This window comes from Aethalodelphis obliquidens, unplaced genomic scaffold, assembly GCF_003676395.1.
Source record: "Aethalodelphis obliquidens isolate GAN/ISIS:26980383/991018 unplaced genomic scaffold, ASM367639v1 scaffold4, whole genome shotgun sequence".
NCBI lineage: Eukaryota > Metazoa > Chordata > Mammalia > Artiodactyla > Delphinidae > Aethalodelphis > Aethalodelphis obliquidens.
The window spans coordinates 44,889,499-44,911,673 of record NW_020837948.1 but is presented as its reverse complement, the minus strand read 5'-3'; the positions used below and the strand labels follow the sequence as shown (position 1 = coordinate 44,911,673).

General features: G+C 37.1%; 1 protein-coding gene across 1 annotated transcript in view; it reads left to right on the top strand.

Annotated features, from left to right (window-relative positions):
* ADGRV1 (adhesion G protein-coupled receptor V1) overlaps window positions 1-22,175 on the top strand; it is a 543,050-nt gene that overhangs the window by 212,744 nt on the left and 308,131 nt on the right. The window contains exons 78-81 of the mRNA XM_027100633.1: window positions 7,573-7,757; window positions 12,765-13,014; window positions 13,527-13,666; window positions 15,196-15,356. Of these exons, the coding sequence (XP_026956434.1) occupies window positions 7,573-7,757; window positions 12,765-13,014; window positions 13,527-13,666; window positions 15,196-15,356 (736 nt within the window). The remainder of the gene's footprint in view (window positions 1-7,572; window positions 7,758-12,764; window positions 13,015-13,526; window positions 13,667-15,195; window positions 15,357-22,175) is intronic.

Genomic DNA, 22,175 nt, shown 5'->3' with positions numbered 1-22,175 from the left:
CTATTGTGATGGTCATATGGTTTTTATTCTTCAGTTTGTTAACATGGTGTTTCACATTGATTGATTTGCGTCTATTGAAGAATCCTTGCATCCCTGGGATAAATCCCACTTGATCATGGTGTATGATCCTTTTAATGTGTTCTTGGATTCTGTTTGCTAGTATTTCTTTTTTTTTTTTTTTTTTTTTTTTGCGGTACGCAGGCCTCTCACTGTTGTGGCCTCTCCTGTTGTGGAGCACAGGCTCCGGACGTGCAGGCTCAGCAGCCATGGCTCACGGGCCCAGCCGCTCCGCAGCATGTGGGATCTTCCCGGACCAGGGCATGAACCCGTGTCCCCTGCATTGGCAGGCGGACTCTCAACCACTGCACCACCAGGGAAGCTCTTTTTGCTAGTATTTCATTGAGGATTTTTGCCTCTATATTCATCAGTGATATTGGTCTGTAATTTTCTTTTTTTGTAGTATCTTTGTCTGGTTTTGGTAACAGGGTGATGGTGGCCTGGTAGAATGAGTTTGGGAGTGTTCCTTCCTCTGCAATTTTTGGAAGTGTTTGAGAAGGATGGGTGTTACCTCTTCTCTAAACATTTGATAGAATTCATCTGTGAAACCATCTGGTCCTGGACTTTTGTTTGTTGGAAGATTTTTAATTACAGTTTCAATTTCATTACTGGTGATTGGTCTTTTCACATTTTCTGTTTCTTCCTGGTTCAGTCTTGGAAGGTTACACCTTTCTAAGAATTTGTCCATTTCTTCCAGGTTGTCCATTTTATTGACGTAGAGTTGCTTGTAGTAGTCTCTTAGGATGCTTTGTATTTCTGCAGTGTCTGTTGTAACTTCTCCTTTTTCATTTCTAATTTTACTGATTTGAGTCCTCTCCCTCGTTTTCTTGATGAGTCTGGCTAATGGTTTATCAATTTTGTTTATCTTCTCAAAGAACCAGCTTTTAGTTTTATTGATCTTTGCTATTGTTTTCTTTGTTTCTATTTCATTTATTTCTTCTCTGATCTTACGATTTTTTTTCCTTCTACTAATCTTTGGGTTTTGTTTGTTCTGCTTTCTCTAATTCCTTTAGGTGTAAGGTTGGATTGTTTAGTTGAAATTTTCTTGTTTCTTGAGGTAGGCTTGTATTGCTATAAAATTCCCTCTTAGAACTGCTTTTGCTGCATCCCACAGGTTTTGGATCGTTGTGTTTTCATTGTCATTTGTTTCTAGGTATTTTTTGATTTCCTCTTTGATTTCTTCAGTGATCTCTTGGCTGTTTAGTAATGTATTGTTCAGCCTCCATGTGTTTGTGTTTCTCATGTGTTTTTCCTTGTAATTGATTTCTAATCTCATAGCGTTGTGGTCAAAAAAGATGCTAGATATGCTTTCAATTTTCTTAAATTTACTGAGGCTTGATTTGTGACCCAAGATGTGATCTCTCCTGGAGAATGTTCCATGTGCACTTGAGAAGAAAGTGTAATCTGCTATTTTTGGATGGAATGTCCTATAAATATCAATTAAATCTATGTGGTCTATTGTGTCATTTAAAGCGTTTGTTTCTTTATGAATTTTCTGTTTGGATGATCTGTCCATTGGTGTAAGTGAGGTGTTAAAGTCCCCCACTATTATTGTGTTACTGTCGATTTCCTCTCTTAGAGCTGTTAGCAGTTGCCTTATGTATTGACGTGCTCCTATGTTGGGTGCATATACATTTATAATTGTTATATCTTCTTATTGGATTGATCCCTTGATCATTATATAGTGTCCTTTCTTGTCTCTTGTAACACTCTTTATTTTAAAGTCTATTTTATCTGATATGAGTATTGTTACTCCAGCTTTCTTTTGATTTCCATTTGCATGGTATATCTTTTTCCATCCCCTCACTTTCAGTCTATATGTGTCCCTAGGTCTGAAGTGGGTTTCCAGTCACAGGAGAGGGGAATGACATTTTGATCAGTGATATCTAGACTAATTAGGTTCTATCTTCCTGGACTCAGAATTTGGCACGTTATTACCTGAAAGAAAGGTGGATGGATAACCCAACACATTGCGGTTCTTGGAATGACTCTTCACACCAGCCAGTAAGAATCTGTTTATATGAAGATCTCTTTCCTGCTAGTGTTGGAGGGTTCCTGCGGAGGTTGGGGGTGGCTATGGCTCACCGTGAGGACCTCCTTCATTTCTTTTTCATTTATTTCTGATCTGATCTTTATGATTTCTTTCCTTCTGCTAACGTAGGGTTTTTTTGTTCTTCTTTCTCTAATTGCTTTAGGTGTAAGGTTAGGTTGCTTATTTGAGATGTTTCTTGTTTCTTGTGGTAGCATTGTATTGCTATAAACTTCCCTCTTAGATCTGCTTTTGCTGCATCCCATAGGTTTTGGGTCATCGTATTTTCATTGTCATTTGTTTCTAGGTACTTTTTTATTCTTTCAGTGATCTCTTGGTTATTAAGTAGTGTATTTTTTAGCCTCCATGTGTTTGTATTTTTCTTTTTTTCTTTTTTTTTTTTTTTTTTGCGGTACGTGGGCCTCTCACTGTTGTGGCCTCTCCCATTGCGGAGCACAGCTCCAGACGTGCAGGTTCAGCAGCCATGGCTCACGGGCCATTCCGCTCCACGGTATGTGGGATTGTCCCAGACCGGGGCACGAACTCTTATCCCCTGCATCAGCAGGCGGACTCTCAACCACTGCGCCACCAGGGAAGCCCGTGTTTGTATTTTTTACAGATTTTTTCCTATAATTGATATCTAGTCTCATAGCATTGTGGTCAGAAAAGATATTTGATATGATTTCTATTTTCTCTGATTTACCAAGGCTTGATTTGTGACCCACGATATGATCTATCCTGCAGAAAGTTCCATGAGCACTTGAGAAGAAAGTGTATTCTGTTGGTTTTGCATGGAATGTCCTATTAATATCAATTAATTCTGTCTTGTTTAATGTGTCATTTAAAGCTTGTGTTTCCTTATTTATTTTCATTTTGGATGATCTGTTCATTGGTGAAAGTGGGGTGTTAAAGTCCCCTACTATGATTGTGTTATTGTCAGTTTCCTCTTTTACGGCTGTTAGCATTTGCCTAATGTATTTAGGTTCTCCTATGTTGGGTTCATAAACATTTACAATTGTTTTATCTTCTTCTTTGATTGACCCCCGATCATTATGTAATTTCCTTCTTTGTCTCTTGTAATAGTCTCTATTTTAAAGTCTATTTTTTCTGATATGAAAATTGCTACTCCAGCTTTCTTTTCATTTTCATTTGAATGGAATATGTTTTTCCATCCCCTCACTTTCAGTCTGTATGTGTCTAGTTCTGAAGTGGGTCTCTTGTAGACAGCATATATACAGGTCTTGTTTTTGTACCCATTCAGCCAGTCTGTGTCTTGGTGGGAGCATTTAATCCATTTACATTTCAGGTAATTATCAATATGTATGTTCCTATTACCATTTTCTTAATTGTTTTGGGTTTGTTATTGTAGGTCTTTTCCTTCTCTTGTGTTTCCTGCCTAGAGAAGTTCCTTTAGCATTTGTTGTAATGATGGTTTGGTGGTGCTGAATTCTCTTAGGTTTTGCTTGTCTGTAAAGGTTTTAATTTCTCTGTCAAATCTGAATGAGATCCTTGCTGGATAGACTAGTCTTGGTTATAGGTTTTTCCCTTTTATCACTTTAAATATGTCTTGCCACTCCCTTCTGGCTTGCAGAGTGTCTGCTGAAAGATCAGCTGTTAACCTTATGGGGATTCCCTTGTATGTTATTTGTTGTTTTTCCCTTTTTGCTTTTAATATTTTTTCTTTGTATGTAATTTTTGATGGTTTGATTAACATATGTCTTGGGGCTTCCCTGGTGGCGCAGTGGTTGAGAGTCCACCTGCCAACGCAGGGGACACGGGTTCGTGCCCTGGTCCAGGAAGATCCCATATGCCATGGAGTGGCTAGGCCCGTGAGCCATGGCTGCTGAGCCTGCGCTCCACAACAGGAGAGGCCACAACAGTGAGAGGCCCACGTACCGCAAAAAATATATATATATATATATATATATATGTCTGGCGTGTTTCTCCTTGGATTTATCCTGTATGGGACTGTCTGCACTTCCTGGAGTTGATTATTTCCTTTCCCATATTAGGGAAGTTTTCAACTATAATCTCTTCAAATATTTTCTCAGTCCCTTTCTTTTTCTCTTCTTCTTCTGGTACCCCTGTAATTCTAATGTTGGTGCGTTTAATGTTTTCCCAGAGGTCTCTAAGACTGTCCTCAGTTCTTTTCATTCTTTTTTCTTTTTTATGCTCTGCCGTAGTTATTTCTACTATTTTATCTTCCAGGTCAGTTATCCATTCTTCTGCCTCAGTTATTTTGCTATTGACTCCTTGTAGAGAATTTTAAATTTCATTTATTGTGGTGTTCATCTCTGTTTGTTTGCTCTTTCGTTCTTCTAGGTCCTTGTTAAACGTTTCTTGTATTTTCTCCATTCTATTTCCAAGATTTTGGATCATCTTTACTATCATTACTCTGAATTCTTTTTCAGGTAGACTGCCTATTTCCTCTTCATTTGTTTGGTGTGGTGGGTGTTTACCTTGCTGCTTCACCTGCTGTGTGTGTCTCTCTCTTCTCATTATGCTTAACTTACTGTGTTTGGGTCTCCTTTTCGCAGCCTGCAGTTTTGTAGTTCCTGTTGTTTTTGGTGTCTGCCCCCAGTGGGTGAGGTTGGTTCTGTGAGTTGTGTGGGCTTCCTGGTGGAGGGGACTGGTGCCTGTATTCTGGTGGATGAGGTTGGATCATGTCTTTCTGGTGGGCAGGACCGTGTCCTGTGGTGTGTTTTGGGGTGTCTGTGACCTTATTATGATATTAGGTAGCCTCTCTGCTAATGGGTGCAGTTGTGTCCCTCTCTTGCTAGTTGTTTGGCATAGGGTGTCCAGCACTGTAGTTTGCTGGTTGTTGAGTGGAGCTGGGTCTTAGCGTTGACATGGAGATCTCTGGGAGAGCTTTTGCCACTTGATATTACATGGAGCTGGGAGGTCTCTGGTGGACCAATGTCCTGAACTTGGCTCTCCCACGTCAGAGCCACAGGCCTGACACCCAGCCAGAGCACCAAGACCCTGTCAGCCACATGGCTCAGAAGAAAAGGGAGAAAAGAAGGAAGGAAGGAAGGAAGGAAGGAAGGAAGGAGGGAGAATAAAAAAAAAAGGAAGTAAAGTTATTAAAATTAAAGAAGAAAATTATTAAAAATCAAATAATTGGAAAGTAATAAAAGAAAAGAAAAAAGAAAGAAAGAAAGAAGACAGCAACTGAACAAAAAAACCAATCCACCAGTGATGAGAAGCACTGAATACTGTATTAAAAAAAAACAAACAAAAAATGGACAGACAGAACCCTAGGACAAATGCCAAAAGCAAAGCTATGTAGACAAAATGACACAAAAAGTATATACATACACACTCACAAAAAAAGAAAAAGGAAAAAGAAATCTATATATAAAAAAGAGAAAAAGGAATAGAGCAACCAATCAATAAACAAATCTATTAATGATAATAAACTCTAAATACTAAGCTAAGTTAAACATAAAACCAGAAACAAATTAGATGCAGAAAGCAAACCCCAAGTCTACAGTTGCTCCCAAAGTCCACCACCTCAATTTGGGATGATTCGTTGTCTATTCAGGTATTCCACAGATGCAGGGTACATCAGGTTGATTGTGGAGATTTAATCCACTGCTCCTGAGGCTGCTGGGAGAGATTTCCCTTTCTCTTCTTTGTTCGCACAGCTCCTGGGGTTCAGCTTTGGATTTGGCCCCGTCTCTGCGTGTAGGTCGCCTGAGGGCATCTTTTGGGAAGTCTGAGGTCTTCTGCAAGCGTTCAGTCGGTTTCTTATAGGAGTTGTTCCACATGTAGATGTAGTTTTGATGTATTTGTGGGGAGAAAGGTGATCTCCATATCTTACTCCTCTGCCATCTTGAAGGTCTCCCTCCTTGTTTTATTTTTTGTGTGCTTTGCTGAAAGAAACTTTCTCTTACCCTTGAATATGTATGAAAGTTTGAGTGGCTCTAGAATTCTTGGATCACAGCCTTAAAATCTTGAAACCGCTTATGTTGCTCTGTTGGCTTCTGTCATTTCATTAGCAAAAAAAGTCTGATGTCAGACTGAATTTTTATTTCTCTGTTAGTAATTTTTTTCCTGTCTGATTTCTGGTAAGATTTTTTAAAAACTCTTGAAATTATATTTAAAAATCACCCAAATATATCTGGTGTTGTTTCTTTTCCTAATTTTCTCTGGAAGAAAGCAAACTCTGCATTTTAGACGTATTTCTTTAGCTTATCAAGGATCTATCAAGGATCTTGCTTTTTTCTTTTACCTAATATTTTATATGCTTGTTGTATCTTACAGGTTTGTCCCATTTGTCTGTAATATTTTCTCTGAGTTCTGGGAGTGTTTCTTGAGCTTATTTTTCATTTAACATATTCAGTTTGATCGTTTTAGTAACCAATGGGCTGTTCCCTATCTCCGCATTGTAGTTTTTACCTTGATTAAATTTCATTTTGTACCTTTTATCTTTACCCTGTGTATTATTCTCCATTATTCCTAATTGTCTTTAAGATGGTTACTCTTATAAACTTAAATCTTGAGTTCAGCCATCATCTCGGCACTCTATAGATTACAAAGTTATTAAAAAATATATAGAGAATATTGAGCCACTTTCTCAGTGAGCTCAACTAATAGCAGTAACAGAAAAATCATTTCAACATTGTCATAAGTTCATTAGTAAAAGTATGTGCAACTTACAGAGTGTAATCATGTATGCCAGCAGCTGGGGCATAGGGTAGAAATCACAGAAAAAGTGATGACTAATTTGGATTTTGAAGAATTAATAGGGACTCCTCAGGTATCTAAGAGTGTAGTGGAATAACAAGTCAGTGGCTTCACACCCATGCTTACTCTGACAGTAAAAATGTGTCCCCCATCATTCATGTGAGGGGTAAAAATTAAATCATGAAGGCTATTTTCCTCTTACTCTCCTTGTCCCTCAAACAACAAATAACCCAGTCCGTTCAGGTAGGAAGGCTCATACTTACCAATAAAGGCAAGAGTATCAGGAGCTCTTGACTACTCTTGGTTGGAAAAGGATTTTCTCCTTTGATGTTTGAGAAATTTAGTGATACTTGATGGCTTCTGTCCAATAAAAAACAGATAAGAATAAATTTTGTTCTATTATAGACATATATTCTTGTGTCTATTTCCTTAGTTGTTGGTCGAAAGAAAACAGAATCTTGGGGTAGGTGTAAAAGTGAGATTAATTTGACTCGCGATGTTAATTATTGTAGTTAAAATTAAGTGACCAATGCAACTGTTTGGGGCTTTATCTAGATATTAAGTAGAAGATATTTTGGTGATTATGCCTTTTCTTTATAAAATGATTATTTATTGCTTTTTAAAGTACAGATGCATTTGAAATATGATTTTGATGCTGACTTCTCTTAAATTCTTCATAGGTTCATCTTCATTTTTGTTAATGTTAGTAACTGGTAATAAAGAACAAGTTATACCATATATATCATTTAAGCAGTTTATTTTTGAACATATATTTTCATACTTGGATTTTTTTCCAGATAACTGTTGAAGGAAAGAAGCAAGCATTAAGCATTGAAAGCCGAAATCTTTTCTATGAGATTCTTTGTGCTCTTGTTAACCCAAAACGCAAGGACACTAGGGGATTCAGTCACTTTACTGAAGTGACAGAGAATTTTGCCTTTTCTCTACTGACTGATGTTACTTGTGGCTCTCTTGGTGAAAAGTAAGTATCATTTAATATAATAGCAGTACCTTATATGTATTCCTTCACAGTTTACAAAGTAATATGCAGTGCAAATTGATGTTTAACTGATGTAACTCAGGATTATACAATCAATACATTGTACCTAATGGGCAAATTAAGTTAATTATTTGAAGAAAACATAGAAACTACATCAAGAGAAATTAACTTATACTGTCAGTTATATATTCCTCTTGTTTTGAAGGTTCTTTTAAAAATAAAAATGTGTTATTGCTTACTCATATTTATATAATGAGTAGAAGATACATTTCTGAATGGAAAAAAAAGTAAGATGATTCCAACTTTTAGACATATTTTAGGCCATATTTTTTATTGTGGTAAAATACACATAAGATGAAATTTACCATGTAAACTGTTTTTAGGTGTACAGATCAGTGGCATTTAGTGTATTCACACTGTTGCCACCATCACCACTTGCATCTCCAGAACTGTCATCTTCTCAAATTGAAAATCTTTACCCATTAAGCAGTAACTCCTCTTTCCTCCCTTCCCCCAGCCCTGGTAACCTCTATTCTACTTTTCAGTCTCTATGAATTTGCCTATTCTAGGCACCTCATAAGTGGAATCATACAATATTTGTCCTTTGTGTCTGGTTTACTTTGCTTAGCGTGTCTTCAAGGTTCATCCATGTTGTAGCATGTGTCAGAATTTCACTCCTTTTTAAAAAAAGTTTTTTTAAATTGACTTGTAGTTTATTTACAACGTTGTGTTAGCTTCTGTATAGCAAAGTGATTTAGTTATAATATATATACATTCTTTTTTATATTCTTTTCCATTATGATTTATCACAGGATATTGAATATAGTTCTCTGCTCTATACAGTCGGACCTTGTTGTTTATCCATTCTATATATAATAGTTTGCATCTGCTAACCCCAAACAATCCATCCCCCTACCCTTGGCAACCTTTGTCTGTTCTCTATGTCTGTGAATCTGTTTCTGTTTTGTAGACAGGTTCATTTGTGTCATATTTTAGATTCCACATATTAGTGATATCGTATGTTATTTTTCTTTCTGACTTACTTCACTTAGTATGATAATTTCTAGGTCCATCCATGTTGCTGCAAATGGCATTATTTCATTCCTTTTGTTTCTATGTAGTATTCCATTGTATATATGTACCACATCTTCTTTATCCATTCCTCTGTTGAAGGACATTCAGGTTGTTTCCATCTCTTGGCTATTGTAAATAGTGCTACTATGAACATAAGGGTGCATATATCTTTTTGAATTATAGTTTTGTCTGGATATATGCCCAGGAGTGGGATTGCTGGATCATGTGGCAACTCTATTTTTAGCTTTTTGAGGAAGCTCCATTTTGTTTTCCATAGTGGCTGCACCAACTTACATTCCCGCCAAGAGTGTAGGAGGGTTCCCTTTTCTCCACACCCTCTCCAGCATTTGTTATTTGTAGGTTTTTTAAGATGGCTCTTCTGACTGGTATGAGGTAGTACCTCATTGTAGTTTTGATTTGCATTTCTCTAATAATTAGCCATGTTGAGCATCTTTTCACATGCCTGTTACCCATCTGTATGTCTTCTTTGGAAAAGTGTCTATTTAGATCTTCTGCCCATTTTTTGATTGGGTTTTTGTTTTTTTGTTGTTGAGTTGTATGAGCTGTTTGTATATTTTGGAGATTAAGCCATTGTCAGCTACATTATTTGCAAATATTTTCTTCCAGTCTGTAGGTTATCTTTTCGTTTTGTTTATGGTTTCCTTTGTTGCACAGGAGCTTGTAAGTTTGATTAGGTACCATTTACTTATTTTTGCTTTTGTTTCTATTGCCTTGGGAGACTGACCTAAGAAAACATTGGTATGAGTTATGTCAGAGAGTGTTTTTCCTATGCTTTTCTTCTAGGAGTTTTATGGTGTCATGTCTTATGTTTAAGTCTTTAAGCCATTTTGAGTTTTTGTGTATGGTGTGAAGGTGTGTTCTAACTTCACTGATTTACATGAAGTGTGTGTCCAACTTTCCCAACACCACTTGCTGAAGAGACTGTCTTTTTTCCATTGTATATTCTTGCCTCCTTTGTTTAAGATTAATTGACCATAGGTGTGTATGTTTATTTCTGGGCTCTCTATTCTGTTCTGTTGATCCATATCAACTTTTAGACATACTTTAATATACTGTTAATTGTGTTTCTCCCTGGAGTTTTGGTTCAATTTCATCCATTTGGAGGCAGTTCTCTGAATGTTGTTGAACTTCAGAGTCTGTTGTTTTAGAACATATTGCTGAACTTCAGAAATGTTGTTTCATGGCTGGAGTTTCAGGGCAGAGAGCAAGTAAGAGGAAAAGGAAAAAGTAAAATGTGGTTTGTGTATTAACTATATAGTTAATTTTGTAACTATATGTTAATATTCTCCAGTTCTGGTGTTTTATTGATAAATTACATTCATAAGGTAAATTGGATCATTGTAGTACAAAGACCTAAATCATGTTTTAACTCTGTTTGACTTAACATAAAAATAGCCCATAATAGAACATGGTTGGAAGTTGATATTTCCCTCCAATTTTCACAGAGTACTATGTTATTTAAAAAACAATTATTGTTATTTAGCGGGACATGTCTGATTAAAAGTGTTGTTCAGTGAAGTCAAATAGTTCATAGCTTTGTATAGTCTCAGTCCTTTCTCTTTGTTTTTCCATATTTATGCAAGATCACCAGGATGTTGAGATAGTGGTAGACGTGAACCATCTACCCTGCTGTGAATGTTGATTCCATCTTTGCTCTCAAAGGCCTGGTGAGAACTCAAAAGGGTGTAAGAAGCACAAAAGGAGTGGCTTTTTCTGTCTTGTTGCCTAATGTATTCTCAGGGCCTAGAACAGTGTCTGGTACATGGTAGATTCTCAGTGGTTATGGTATAATGAGTGAATAGAATGAATAAAGGAATCAATATGTTTTGGGCCATGTGCATCGTCCCTGCAGGCTTGCTGTTTCGCATGTATAATGGCACTCAGGCAAGAGGAGCAAGCATGGCACATTTGGGGAAATCATCAACCTTTAAATATTGAATATAGAATACGTTAGGTAGGGTGTATGTATGTGTGTGTAGGAATCCGATTTAGGATTTTAGAGCGATCGTGTTGAGGACTATGTTAAAGATGAGTTTTTTTTAACTCAAGGAACTCTAAAGATGTTGACCATTCCAATATGCATTATTTATACATTGTCTTAAGCAGTATTCAGGGGCATCTACTGGGAGTGAAGGGTTTGGGAATAGAGCAGGGATATTGAGGAGAATGATGGTATCTAGAACAATCATTTGGAAGCCAAGTAAAAACAATGTCAAGTGGCATTGAGGGTCTGACTGAAGTCGGTCATTGTGGATTTGTAGTGGTGCCAATCTACATGTTAATGTGGGTTTTTCCCCCTCATTTAAACCTAGGTGTAAAGCAGATTTGGGGATTGATCAAAGTAAGTGCATTGGAAGGGCATGGATATAGGAGGTTAAAGTGTCAGGGAGAGTGTAGTTGTCGTCAGGCCCTCTTAAGGGGCCAGGGATTTGACACACTTGTGTCAAGGTCGGGTAGAGTCACTGTACCTGTTGTGTTCGTCTGAGAATGCCAACGTAATGGGGTCCCTGATAGTGCTGATGGGCTAAATATCAGAAGATTCCAGGGTGGGTGGGTAGGGCGTAGGTTCACTGGTCTCAGTCACATTGTATCTGGTCAGGGGTGGGGAGGTCGACAGTGGCAGCTTTTTAGCTCTGAGTCACCAGTGAAGATGTAGGAAGCTAGATGGGAAGATGAAGAGATGAGCTTTTTATAAGCTGTTGTGGAGGTGCAGATGGCCTATATGGATTGAACTGTTTTAATAGGAGTCTTGGACACAGGGGTCTAGAGCCTGGATGAATGGCTGGACTAAAGATAGATTTTAAAGGTACCAATTCAAATGTGGTAGTTAAAGATTTTTTTAAAAGAGAGTATATAGCTAGAGGAAAAAGTTAGCCCTTACCCTTTCTTTTCTTTTTCAAATCTTCTGTTTAAAATTCTCAACTCCATTTCCCAGGTTAGGGGCCTTGACGAGGTATTTGTATCCATGATACATTTATATATACTCAGCATCTCTTGTGGCCCATGTAACTTTTAAAACTTGATGCATGATTTTTATCCTAATATATTCTCTATTCTTTTTGAGGCAGATTTCAGGTATGATTCGCCTTTGTGTCTCTTCATTGTTTGCAAACATGATAGATCCACAGAAAAAATGTATCCGATTTTTTGGAGGACTGGTTAAAAAATACAGATTCGTAGAACCTCTAGCCTCCCCCAGGCAAGGTTTCTGATTTAGTAAGAGTGGGATGTGATCTAGAAATCTGTGTTTTAAAACAAGCTTCAAGGTGATTTCAAGACACACTGAGGTTTGGAAGCAATTTCACTGAGCACAGGATCTCATGCCTAGGGAATGTTGAAAACAGTTGTTAAATGGATAAAGATCCCTGCTCAGGGCTGTTTCTTTTATCAGATATATGGTTAAATTGGAAATGCTCTGATGGCTTAGAAAGGGGTGAGGTAAACTTGATGAAAACATGGCTCTAGGTATGTAAGTTTTATGATATTCTTGAATATAAAGCAGAGTTTCAGTTTAGTGGTGCATCCTTTCCTCAACCTATTCCACCAATGCTGATGTGACTAATACAGAAAAGTACATTTTATAACTACAGATCTGATACCTGTGAAACAGCTTGCAAAAGCCCATGTTTTCGGTTATAAGGGGGATCAGGCAAGAGGATGCAGAAAGTTCTGTGCAGAAAATCCTAACAATTCACCGTAAAAGAACTGAAAGCACATTCTCTTTACTGCTCCTGGGTAGGTAGTGTCATGGTTATACATAAAGAAAGGAGCTCCAATGTGATGAATTTTAACAAATATGTTTTTAACAAATATGTTAAAAAAATTTAACAAATACTTGCAAATACATACGCAAATGCATGCCATTTTAGCAGAACCTTTGCTTTTCTGTCATAGAAGCAAAACCATCCTTGACAGTTGCCCGTATTTGTCCATACTGGCCCTTCACTGGTACCCTCAGCAAATCAATGGGCACAAGTTTGAAGGAAAAGAAGGTGATTATATTCGAATTCCAGAGAGGTTATTGGATGTTCCGGATGCAGAAATAATGGCCGGGGAAAGTATATGTGAATTAGTCCAGTTTACAGAGTATAGCAGCCAGCAGTGGTTTATAACTGGAACTAATCTTCATGCCCTGAAAAATAAGGTAATCTCTCATTTAAAGAATTATGTGGTTAGAATCTGATTTTTCCTTAGCAAACATATTCCTCAGGATACATTCACTTGATCACATTTGTGGTAAATGCTAGACATGGTGAGCTAATTACGAAACATGTCCTATCTTTATGAGCTAGTTGTAGAATGTTTAGTCTCAAAAATAGTTGGAAATATTTCCTTCATGTTTTATTAAGTAAAAATATATATATAAGTGGAGAAAGTGGAAAAAAACCCATAGCTTTCTCTAATGCTATATTGTATTGTATATCCCGCTTGTGATGAAGTCTGACAATAAAGTCTGTCAGCTGGAGACTGCTCAGCAGCTGGAGTAGAGGTAGAATGTTTGCAGTGGAAAACCAACCAGACAGCCTGCATTCATAAGTGACAGTAAGCAAGTAACTCAAATGACTAGAAAAATGAAGCGAAGTTCAGAACGGGAGATTCAGTCATGACATTAATTTGAAAAAATCATTACATTTTCTATTCTTTTTGGCATTGTAGGTATTATCTTTGAGTGTGAAAGGCCAGAGTTCACAACCCCTGACCAACAACAATGAGATTCTCTACAGGATTTATGCTGCTGAGCCTAGAATTGTTCCCCAGACATCTCTGTGTCTCCTTTGGAATCAGGCTGCTGCAAGGTACTTGTTAATAATGCTTTAAAATCAGAATTTGTTCCTTCCCCATTCCAGCATCATTAAGCCCAGTTTTTTTTTTTTGTACTGAACATAGAGGTCTCAGGTGAGATTTTAGACTGGAGAATAACCTCTACACTAAATGAGACAAAGCAGCATAGGAAATGGTCTAGCCTTGTGCAGGTGGCAAACGCAACCAAACAATTTAAGTATGTGTTTAACACATTAGGTACTCCTTTATTATTACTACTTTCATGGGACATAGTGTGAGTTCTACTCAATTCAGATAACCTCCCTGTGGTTATTGGTTAATTTATTGAGCAGGGAAGGAATTTCTTTTGACCCCTTCCATCTGGGCTTGTGGTTCTGGATCTGCTGCTCTATGTTTAGAGGGAGTAGTAGGGATTTATAATTCTAGTCCACATATGACTTGGAGTACATTTTGGGATTAAAGCCATGCACAAGAATGAGAAGAAGGGCATAATTCTTTCTTTAACTCTCCTTGGCCTAAGACATGTTTCTGAGCAGTTCTCTCTCTGGGAGCTCAACCAGGGCTGCAGGGTCAGGCATTGCTGACTTAGAAGGTTTAGGGTTCAAATCAGTCACTAGGTTCTGTTTATTACTGACTTACAGCCACACCAACTAAAATTCTAAAGAGGGTTCAACAGCTTAGTTGGGTAACCAACTGTCCTTCAAACACCAAAACTCTCCTTAGTCTCGTTGTGAAAAAATAATTTTCCATTGAAATTCCTAATGTCCGAGGACACATCTTAAACCTAATACACTCTACAATCCTCAATATATAATTAATACTGAATGTTTCAAGCTTGAATCTGCAGTTGGGATTAAGAAGTTTTATGTCCTTAGAAAAGTAAAGGGATCAAGAGGCACTGGAAGGGAAGAGGCTCAATCGGTAGTCACTGAGGGATGCTCGGAAGGCATGGAATGTGACACTGTATTTGCTATAATCATGACAGTTATTGTGGTAAAAGCCAAACCTTATAGAAGGAAACACCTGAAAGAACCCTGGGAAACATTTACATAATACAACTGGCTCAAAATCCAAAAAAGCTGAGCTAGGAAACTTAGAAAAGCATGTAAGTAATTTACGTGGCTCAAAATAAAGGAGTTGTGAAAAATGAGGAAGGGTGAACACTGCACATTTGATGGCTATGTTGACCTTTTGGTATTCTTGAATGCTAGGGAAGAGTACTTTCTGTTGAACACCTTGAGTGTGTTTGCTTTAGATTAGGTAGGGACTGATACTGCTCTTTTGAGAGGACCAGCTTCTTCGGTATTGGGAATGCTTCTGCAGGTTTAGTTAGTATTTAGGCTGCTCCTTAAAGTATCTGTGGGATCTTTGTGTCACATCTTGGACAAGGTGTTCCCTCCAATGTTTCTTCTTGAAAATGTGGTCTGCTTACGTCTTGAGTAAAGAACACTTAGGTTCAGTAAGTTATTTTTTCTTTAAAAGCCATCTCAACGCCTAAAGTATTGATGAAAGAGGAGTAGTGACGATTGTGTTTTTGCCCTAGCTGGTTGTCTGACAGTCAGTTTTGCAAAGTGGTTGAGGACACTTCAGACTACGTGGAATGTGCCTGTTCATACATGTCCGTGTATGCAGTCTATGCCCAGACTGACAACTTGTCTTCATACAACGAAGCTTTTTTCTCTTCTGGATTTATATGTATCTCAGGTGAGTTACAGTATTTTTGAGTCAACAATTTAAAATATCGATGAGAATAAAACCCATTTTCCCGGAGTCTTTTTATATATGCAAGATGTGGGCATACTGTAATTCATCAACACAAGGAGAAAATAAACTTTCCCATGGTCTTGTTCATTAATTCATACAGCAGTTGTTTATGGAGGACCAACTTTGTACTGAGGGAAAGGAAAGAACAAGACATAGTTCCAACTCATCTGTAATATAAAGTACAGTGTGGGATAGAAGCTAGATAGTAAGAAAGGGTATAGTTGATAGTGCTGTGATTTAGAAGGCAGATTCTGCAGTGGAATATCAGGATTTTGTGAGATAATATAAACAAACCATTTTGTATTTTCATTAGAAAATAAACCTATCCCTTGGGTTGATTTGTATTCTGCAGTCTAGAAGCTCTAAATATGGCTTAACTACTGTGTTAAAAAAGAAATTGTCTTTCACCTTCTACATCTAGGTCCCATTTCTGGCAGGAATAGGAACTTGAGTTGTGTTAATGTCTGTCAAACTATTTACCTATAACTTAGCTTTGAATAACTATAGAATTATTCTCATTTGCTGTTTTGATTTTGTGGTTGGGAGTCTGAGAATTCCTTACACTATATTTCTGTCCCCACCCTCATCCATTCTGTGCCCTGAGTCATCTTTTACAGACGTACAGCAGCTTCTGTGAACAACATGCTACATAGAGGACTGGGTATAGGGTAACTCTGAAGCCAAATGGCCTGGGTTCAAATCCTGGTCCTGCCATTGGCTAGTTGTGAGACCTGGGCCTAATACCTCCATTTCCATACCCACAATATATGATTTTAAATTGTGTTAGGGCTTCCCTGGTGGCGCAGTGGTTGGGAGTCCGCCTGCCGATGCAGGGGACATGGTTTCATGCCCCGGTCCGGGAGGATCCCACATGCCACGGAGCGGCTAGGCCCATGAGCCATGGCCGCTGAGCCTGCGCGTCCGGAGCCTGTGCTCCGCAACGGGAGAGGCCACAACATGTGAGAGGCCCGCGTACTGCAAAAAAAAAAAAAAATGCTTAAATTGTGTTAACAGGGTGGTAGATATACTAACTCAGACATTCTGCTTTCATGATATTTTGTGTGTAAATGTGATTATCATTGAATTTATGTCTTTTACTTGGTGTGCAAACAGTCCCCTAGCAATCTTTATCGATCAGGAAAATTTTGTGGAGGTAGAAGCATGTAATTAATTATTCTTCTTTGTCCTGGTTGTTAAATCTTTCTACTATAATTTAATGTTCTGTGTCCTAGTTAAAATATTTTCATTATAATTTCATTTTATAAAGTTATACATTTTCCTTAATGTATCTTAATTCTAAACCTAACTTAGATTCAGTAGCAAAAGTTAATAATTTCTTATTCTTAATAGCATCTTCCATAAGAATGATGTTTCTTGCTTAATAGATTCTTCTAGGTACACAGAGTTCCAAAATCAGATGGAGACATCCTATTTTACTTTGATGCAATCTATTTACAGAAATTTCATAGACTGATGAAATAGAGCCAAAAGGTAAAATGCTGAAATAAAATCTATTTAGATATCATTTCATGTATTTCCATAGAGACATAAATCTAAGTGCTAATATAACCCACAAAAATCCTTTGCTTGTTCTAAATACTAAACATCGAAGCAAAGAGTTTTAAAAACTAAAGAGAGAATGTTACCTTGGTTTTTTTTAGAAGACTAGCAGGACTGTAAGATATTTCCTGAGAGGATTGTTAATAAATATGCATTTTTGCAACTAACTCTTGAAAAGGCTGCATAGATTTACTCATGTATTTGAGAACCAACACCCAAATATTAATATCTACATTTATTACTTTTGACTTGGACTCATATTTGAAATTATTGGTTTTTTTCCCCTCTGTCCATGACATATTGTAACATGGATTGCACGTTCTGTGGATCAGGAGACATAACGTCCTGTCTTTGTGCTCAGTTTCAGCTTCTGGGGAGGATGACATTCTATCACTCTGAGGGCCCCCAGGAAGGAGGCAAGAGACTTTTATATATCTTACATACACATTCTCTAATTTAGGTCAGGCCACACCAAATATCCCTCTGAATTTGGAAGCAATCTGACAAACTCTTTTCATGAAATGTGGTAACATACAATTAGACAGAAATTAAACCCTTTCTAAAAAAAATCAGGATAGATCACAGTGTATCTGTTCCAATTCTAGTTTACAGTTCTGGTTACTTTACTAGAGCAGAACAACTAAAATGATCCAAGTGTATGAAATGGGCATGTAGGCCATGAAGTTAATAATCCTCCATTTAGAAAGGTGAAAGACTAGGCTATATACCTGTGACTTTTAAAATTGTAAACCAGTTTATCAAATTCCAAGAAATTAAAGTTATCCCTTGAAGCTAAAAAAAGATAGAAAGGACGAGTAAATAACTGCACAGCAGTGTAACGTTATGGGACTCGCCTCAAAGGTGATTTGGAAGAATCACAACTTACAATAACTTTAGATGATAATGCCATAATTTTATAGTTATTGAGGAACCTAAGCGTGGTTTGAGGTACTATTACTATTCGGAGAATAATATCCAAGAAACCTGCTCTGCTTCCCATAACTCTGTTGATGTTGATCTATCAGAGGTAGACATTGGGTTAAAATCATCCTAATTTTGACTCTGATGTACAATCCATATGGCCTTATGAACTTAATGAGACGCTGTAACGTTCCATAATCCACTTCGTTTTTAACATCAATACATGAACTAGGTCATGTTTGATGTACTTGTAGGTGGGTGAGTCTCCTGTTTTGAAGTGCTTTTAAGCTGAGACCTCACATTTGTTCTTTTTTGTTCTCTTATGATGGAGAAATGCTTTAACACATTAGTCAAGCTAAAGCTTTCCCTTTTAAATGATGAATAGTTTTATTTACTCTATAGATTACTAAGTATGTAAGTGCCAACACAATGTCATTGTTTACAGTAAGTAACAGGAGATAATTGTCTATAAATTGCTAAATACTAAGACTTACAGGATAAGTAAATCAGCCCAGTCCAGAATACTTTGAAGCATGCTTATTCTTTTGTTCAGGTTTATTAAACTGCAAGACTATTCTAAAAAAAAAAAAAGAATATTCTAGTTGTGCTTTTATATTTTACAAGCTGATAGTCTAATGGTTTTTCTAGGAAAAAAAAAACTCTATCAGATGCCACCCATTCATTTTTAATTATTTTTAAATATAAGAGATATTTACTCAATTTCTGTGTCAGATTCTTCTAAAGATATTAAGTTCATATTCACAGTAATCGTTGTCCTAAGATAGCCATTATAATTATCAAAACAGTTTCATTCTATCTAATGGAGAGTTATTGACAAGAAGAATCGAAAAAATGTCAGAACTTAAAAAAAAAAGCAGTTTTAAGGGGTTACTGCAGGTGATAGAAGTCAGAGAGCTTAGTCTAATTCTGACATGGCATAAAAATGTTGGATTTCTCTAGCTATGTATCGATAATAACATGTATTGTTTAGGGTGGCCCTGATTGCAAGTGACAGAAAGCAAGTCAAATATCTTAAATAAGCAGAATTTAGTTTCAGGGTTGATTAGTTCAGCACCCCAATGGCATCATCAGGGGCCCAGCCTCTTTACATTTGTCTGTTTTGCTCTCCTCAAAGGTTTTATTTTATTTTCTCTGCCTTGCCCCTACGTGGTCTTGAGCTGGCTGCAGCAGCTCTAAGCATCCCACAACTCTGCCTAGGCTTGCCAAGGGAAAAGCACTTATCTGGATCCAGTTTTAAGAGCAATGAAAACTTTCCTGAAAACCACCCAGAGCGTTTTCCTGCACATCTCTTTGACCAGAATTGTGTTCTGTGACCTTTCATAAACAGTCTTGGGACAGTTTAACACAGCATTCTTCAGTAGATCTTTCTTCGATGATGGAAATGTTCTGCCCTCTTCAGTGTAGTGGCTACTGGCTACATCTGGTTATTGAGCCCTTGAAATATGGCTGGTACAATTGGAGCCTGAATGTTTAATTCTATTTAATTTTAATTAATTAACATTTAAATAGCCACATGTGGCTAGTGGCTACTGTATTGAACTTCATAGGTCACCCAGAGGCTGGTCTCCTGGCAACCTCTTCCCTCTGGAGTAAACCCTTCCCTCTAATACACAGAACTTGTGTACTCTAAGGTGTTTCATATTGACTTTTGTTCACCCTAGAAAACTTTTCAGGATTGACAACTTTGTTTTCCTGTCCTTAGCTTATTAGTAGCTGTAATCAAGAGGCATCACGCTGAAGGGAGAGTTGCAGGAATATGGGAATCAATAGAGATGAGCAACAAAAAGTAAAAAAGGTGACAGTTACAGCTAACATTAGGTGGGAGAAGAGAAAAAAACCTAAGCTAACAAGCGAATAACTGATTTAATAATCCAGTGATCATTTGGGTTTTAGATTGATCTGTAGAGAAGGCAGAGATACATAAGTAAAGCAATTTATAAATATATTATTATTTATAAATATTTTAAAGAGATTTTCCTGGGAAAAAGTGTTAATGTTTGGCATGTGGTGGGATAAACTTCAGTGATTTGGACAGTATGTCCCGTTTGTAAGTGATGCCAAACAGTAGTTATTTACTGGATATCTATATTCATATACAAACAGTACATATGTATATACACATACAAACATTCGAATATTGTATAGATAGATAAGATCTTTGGTCCACTTTGGTAATAGCAAAAGAATCCAGCAGTTCTTTAGAGTTTTTCTTATCTAAATCAAAGATTATCAATGTTATTATTTTGTTAAGGGTAATTTATCTTCCATCTTACTGTCTAATCATATAGAAAAGTTATTTGTGTTAGTAAACTGATTAATTGCCTTTTTCCAACGGAGTCTGTAACCTACATAGTGCTAGGGGAAAAAGCAAATGAAAATTATTCAATCAGCAACTTGTTTTTCTACATAATTGCCAAGGAATCAGTTTTTACAAACCTGTTTAGAGTATACCTTTAGGTAATACCTAGAATTGTTACACTTTATTTTAAAAAAATTCTATTTATAATTATACCATTTTGTACCCTGTGATTTACATATTAAGGGAATTTAAACCAAAAAAAAGTTACACTTTTTAAAAAACTGACTTGTAAATTTAAATTATGTTTGCTGAATACAGCTCTTCAATATCAGATAAGAAAATAAAAGATAAATACTTAGCATATAGTGTTTAGGAACTTGGTAATTGAAGTATTTATTTCTTTAAATCTATTCAGTATCTCTCCCAAGGCCAGTTGAGGCTAGGCTGCTTGAGGTTTTTTTAGCCGCATTCTTTTCTCCTAAATAAAAAATGCATCTAGATAATCATCACACATTACACTTACAGGCTAATAGAACCTAGCCCATTCTCCTGCCACTGGCTTTGAATCCTGGACTGCCACCAGGTGTCATGCTAGCATTTTAATTGAAGCTTAATAGACTTAATTAAATATTACTGATCTGGTCAAGTTTAACTGTACTAAATTTATATCATGAAATGGGAGTATAGTGGAGAATTACCAAGTTAGGGGAAAAGGCTGTGAATAAGTTCTTCTTGTGAACTAGAAAGAAAGAGCTGACTCAGGAGTATTTCTCCTTTGCCCAGCCCTAATCCCCTTGCCTCATATTGTTACCATCCACCACAGTAAACTCATAGTAAAGCACATATTTGTGATCGTGTGGCTGGCAATGAAATGAGACTTCCAAGGCCCTGCTTTTAAGTCAGTGTGGTAACACACACAGACCCCCTCCACACACACACTCATACACACACTGTCACACTCAACCTGAACCTTCAGTTTAAGGTGACTCTGACCATCACAGGAAGTTCAAAGTGTACATTTGTGAGTTTGGAGCAACAACTTAAATAATTTATAAGCTACCTAAGTAACAATGCAGTTTCTGGCTATACTGTGTACCTGTGTGGGAGGATTGGGCAGGCAGCCCCAGGACCTGCACACCTGTCCCAGAACACCTCATGGCAGCCTTCCTAAAAGTGGATTACTCCTGATTTCTTGGCCAAATTTCTAGGCTGAAAGCCTTGGCTAATGCAAAGCCTCACTTCCTGTGTGGAACTTTGTCTACCTAACGCAAACCTAAACATATTGAAAGCTTTTCCCAGAAGGATTTCTGAGAGGCATTTCTGTGCTGACAATTAGTCACAGACCCCATGTGCGCATTTTGCAGATGCCCAGTCCACTTATGCCAACGTGTGGTGTACGTACTTGAGAAGTTTGTTCCATGGCTTCAGAAAAGATAATGAAGAAACAAAATGTTAAACAAATGCAGCGTCTCCTGCTTGCCACGGAGGCGTTGATGAATGAGCTAATGCATGCAGAGTACAGGGCAAAGCAGCATACACAAGCCAGTTGTTATGTTTCAACACTTCTTAGACAAAATAACCCTACTGAGGATGAGAGTGGAGTAAAAGGCTTAAGTGATAAAGCAAATAGGTTACTTTGTGCAGCACATTTAAATTTTAAAAGGCAGGAAATATTTTTAAAATATATATGCGTTCTACATTTAAAACCTAACATTAAAAGAAATTTATACAAATTGCAAGATAAAAGATTTATGCGTTAGTCCTGAGGTTCTTATCTTCCCCTTGAAGTAGTATAGGTAGGTGAATTCAAGTAGATTTAAAGAAAATAAGAATAATGTTCTTCACACTACTTGGAAATGTAGATGTTTAGGTTAAAAATCATCTCAGTGAGAAAGAACACATTTTGTTCCTGGTTTTGGCACCCAGGAGCATAAGGTTGCTTTAAAAATTCATAATCA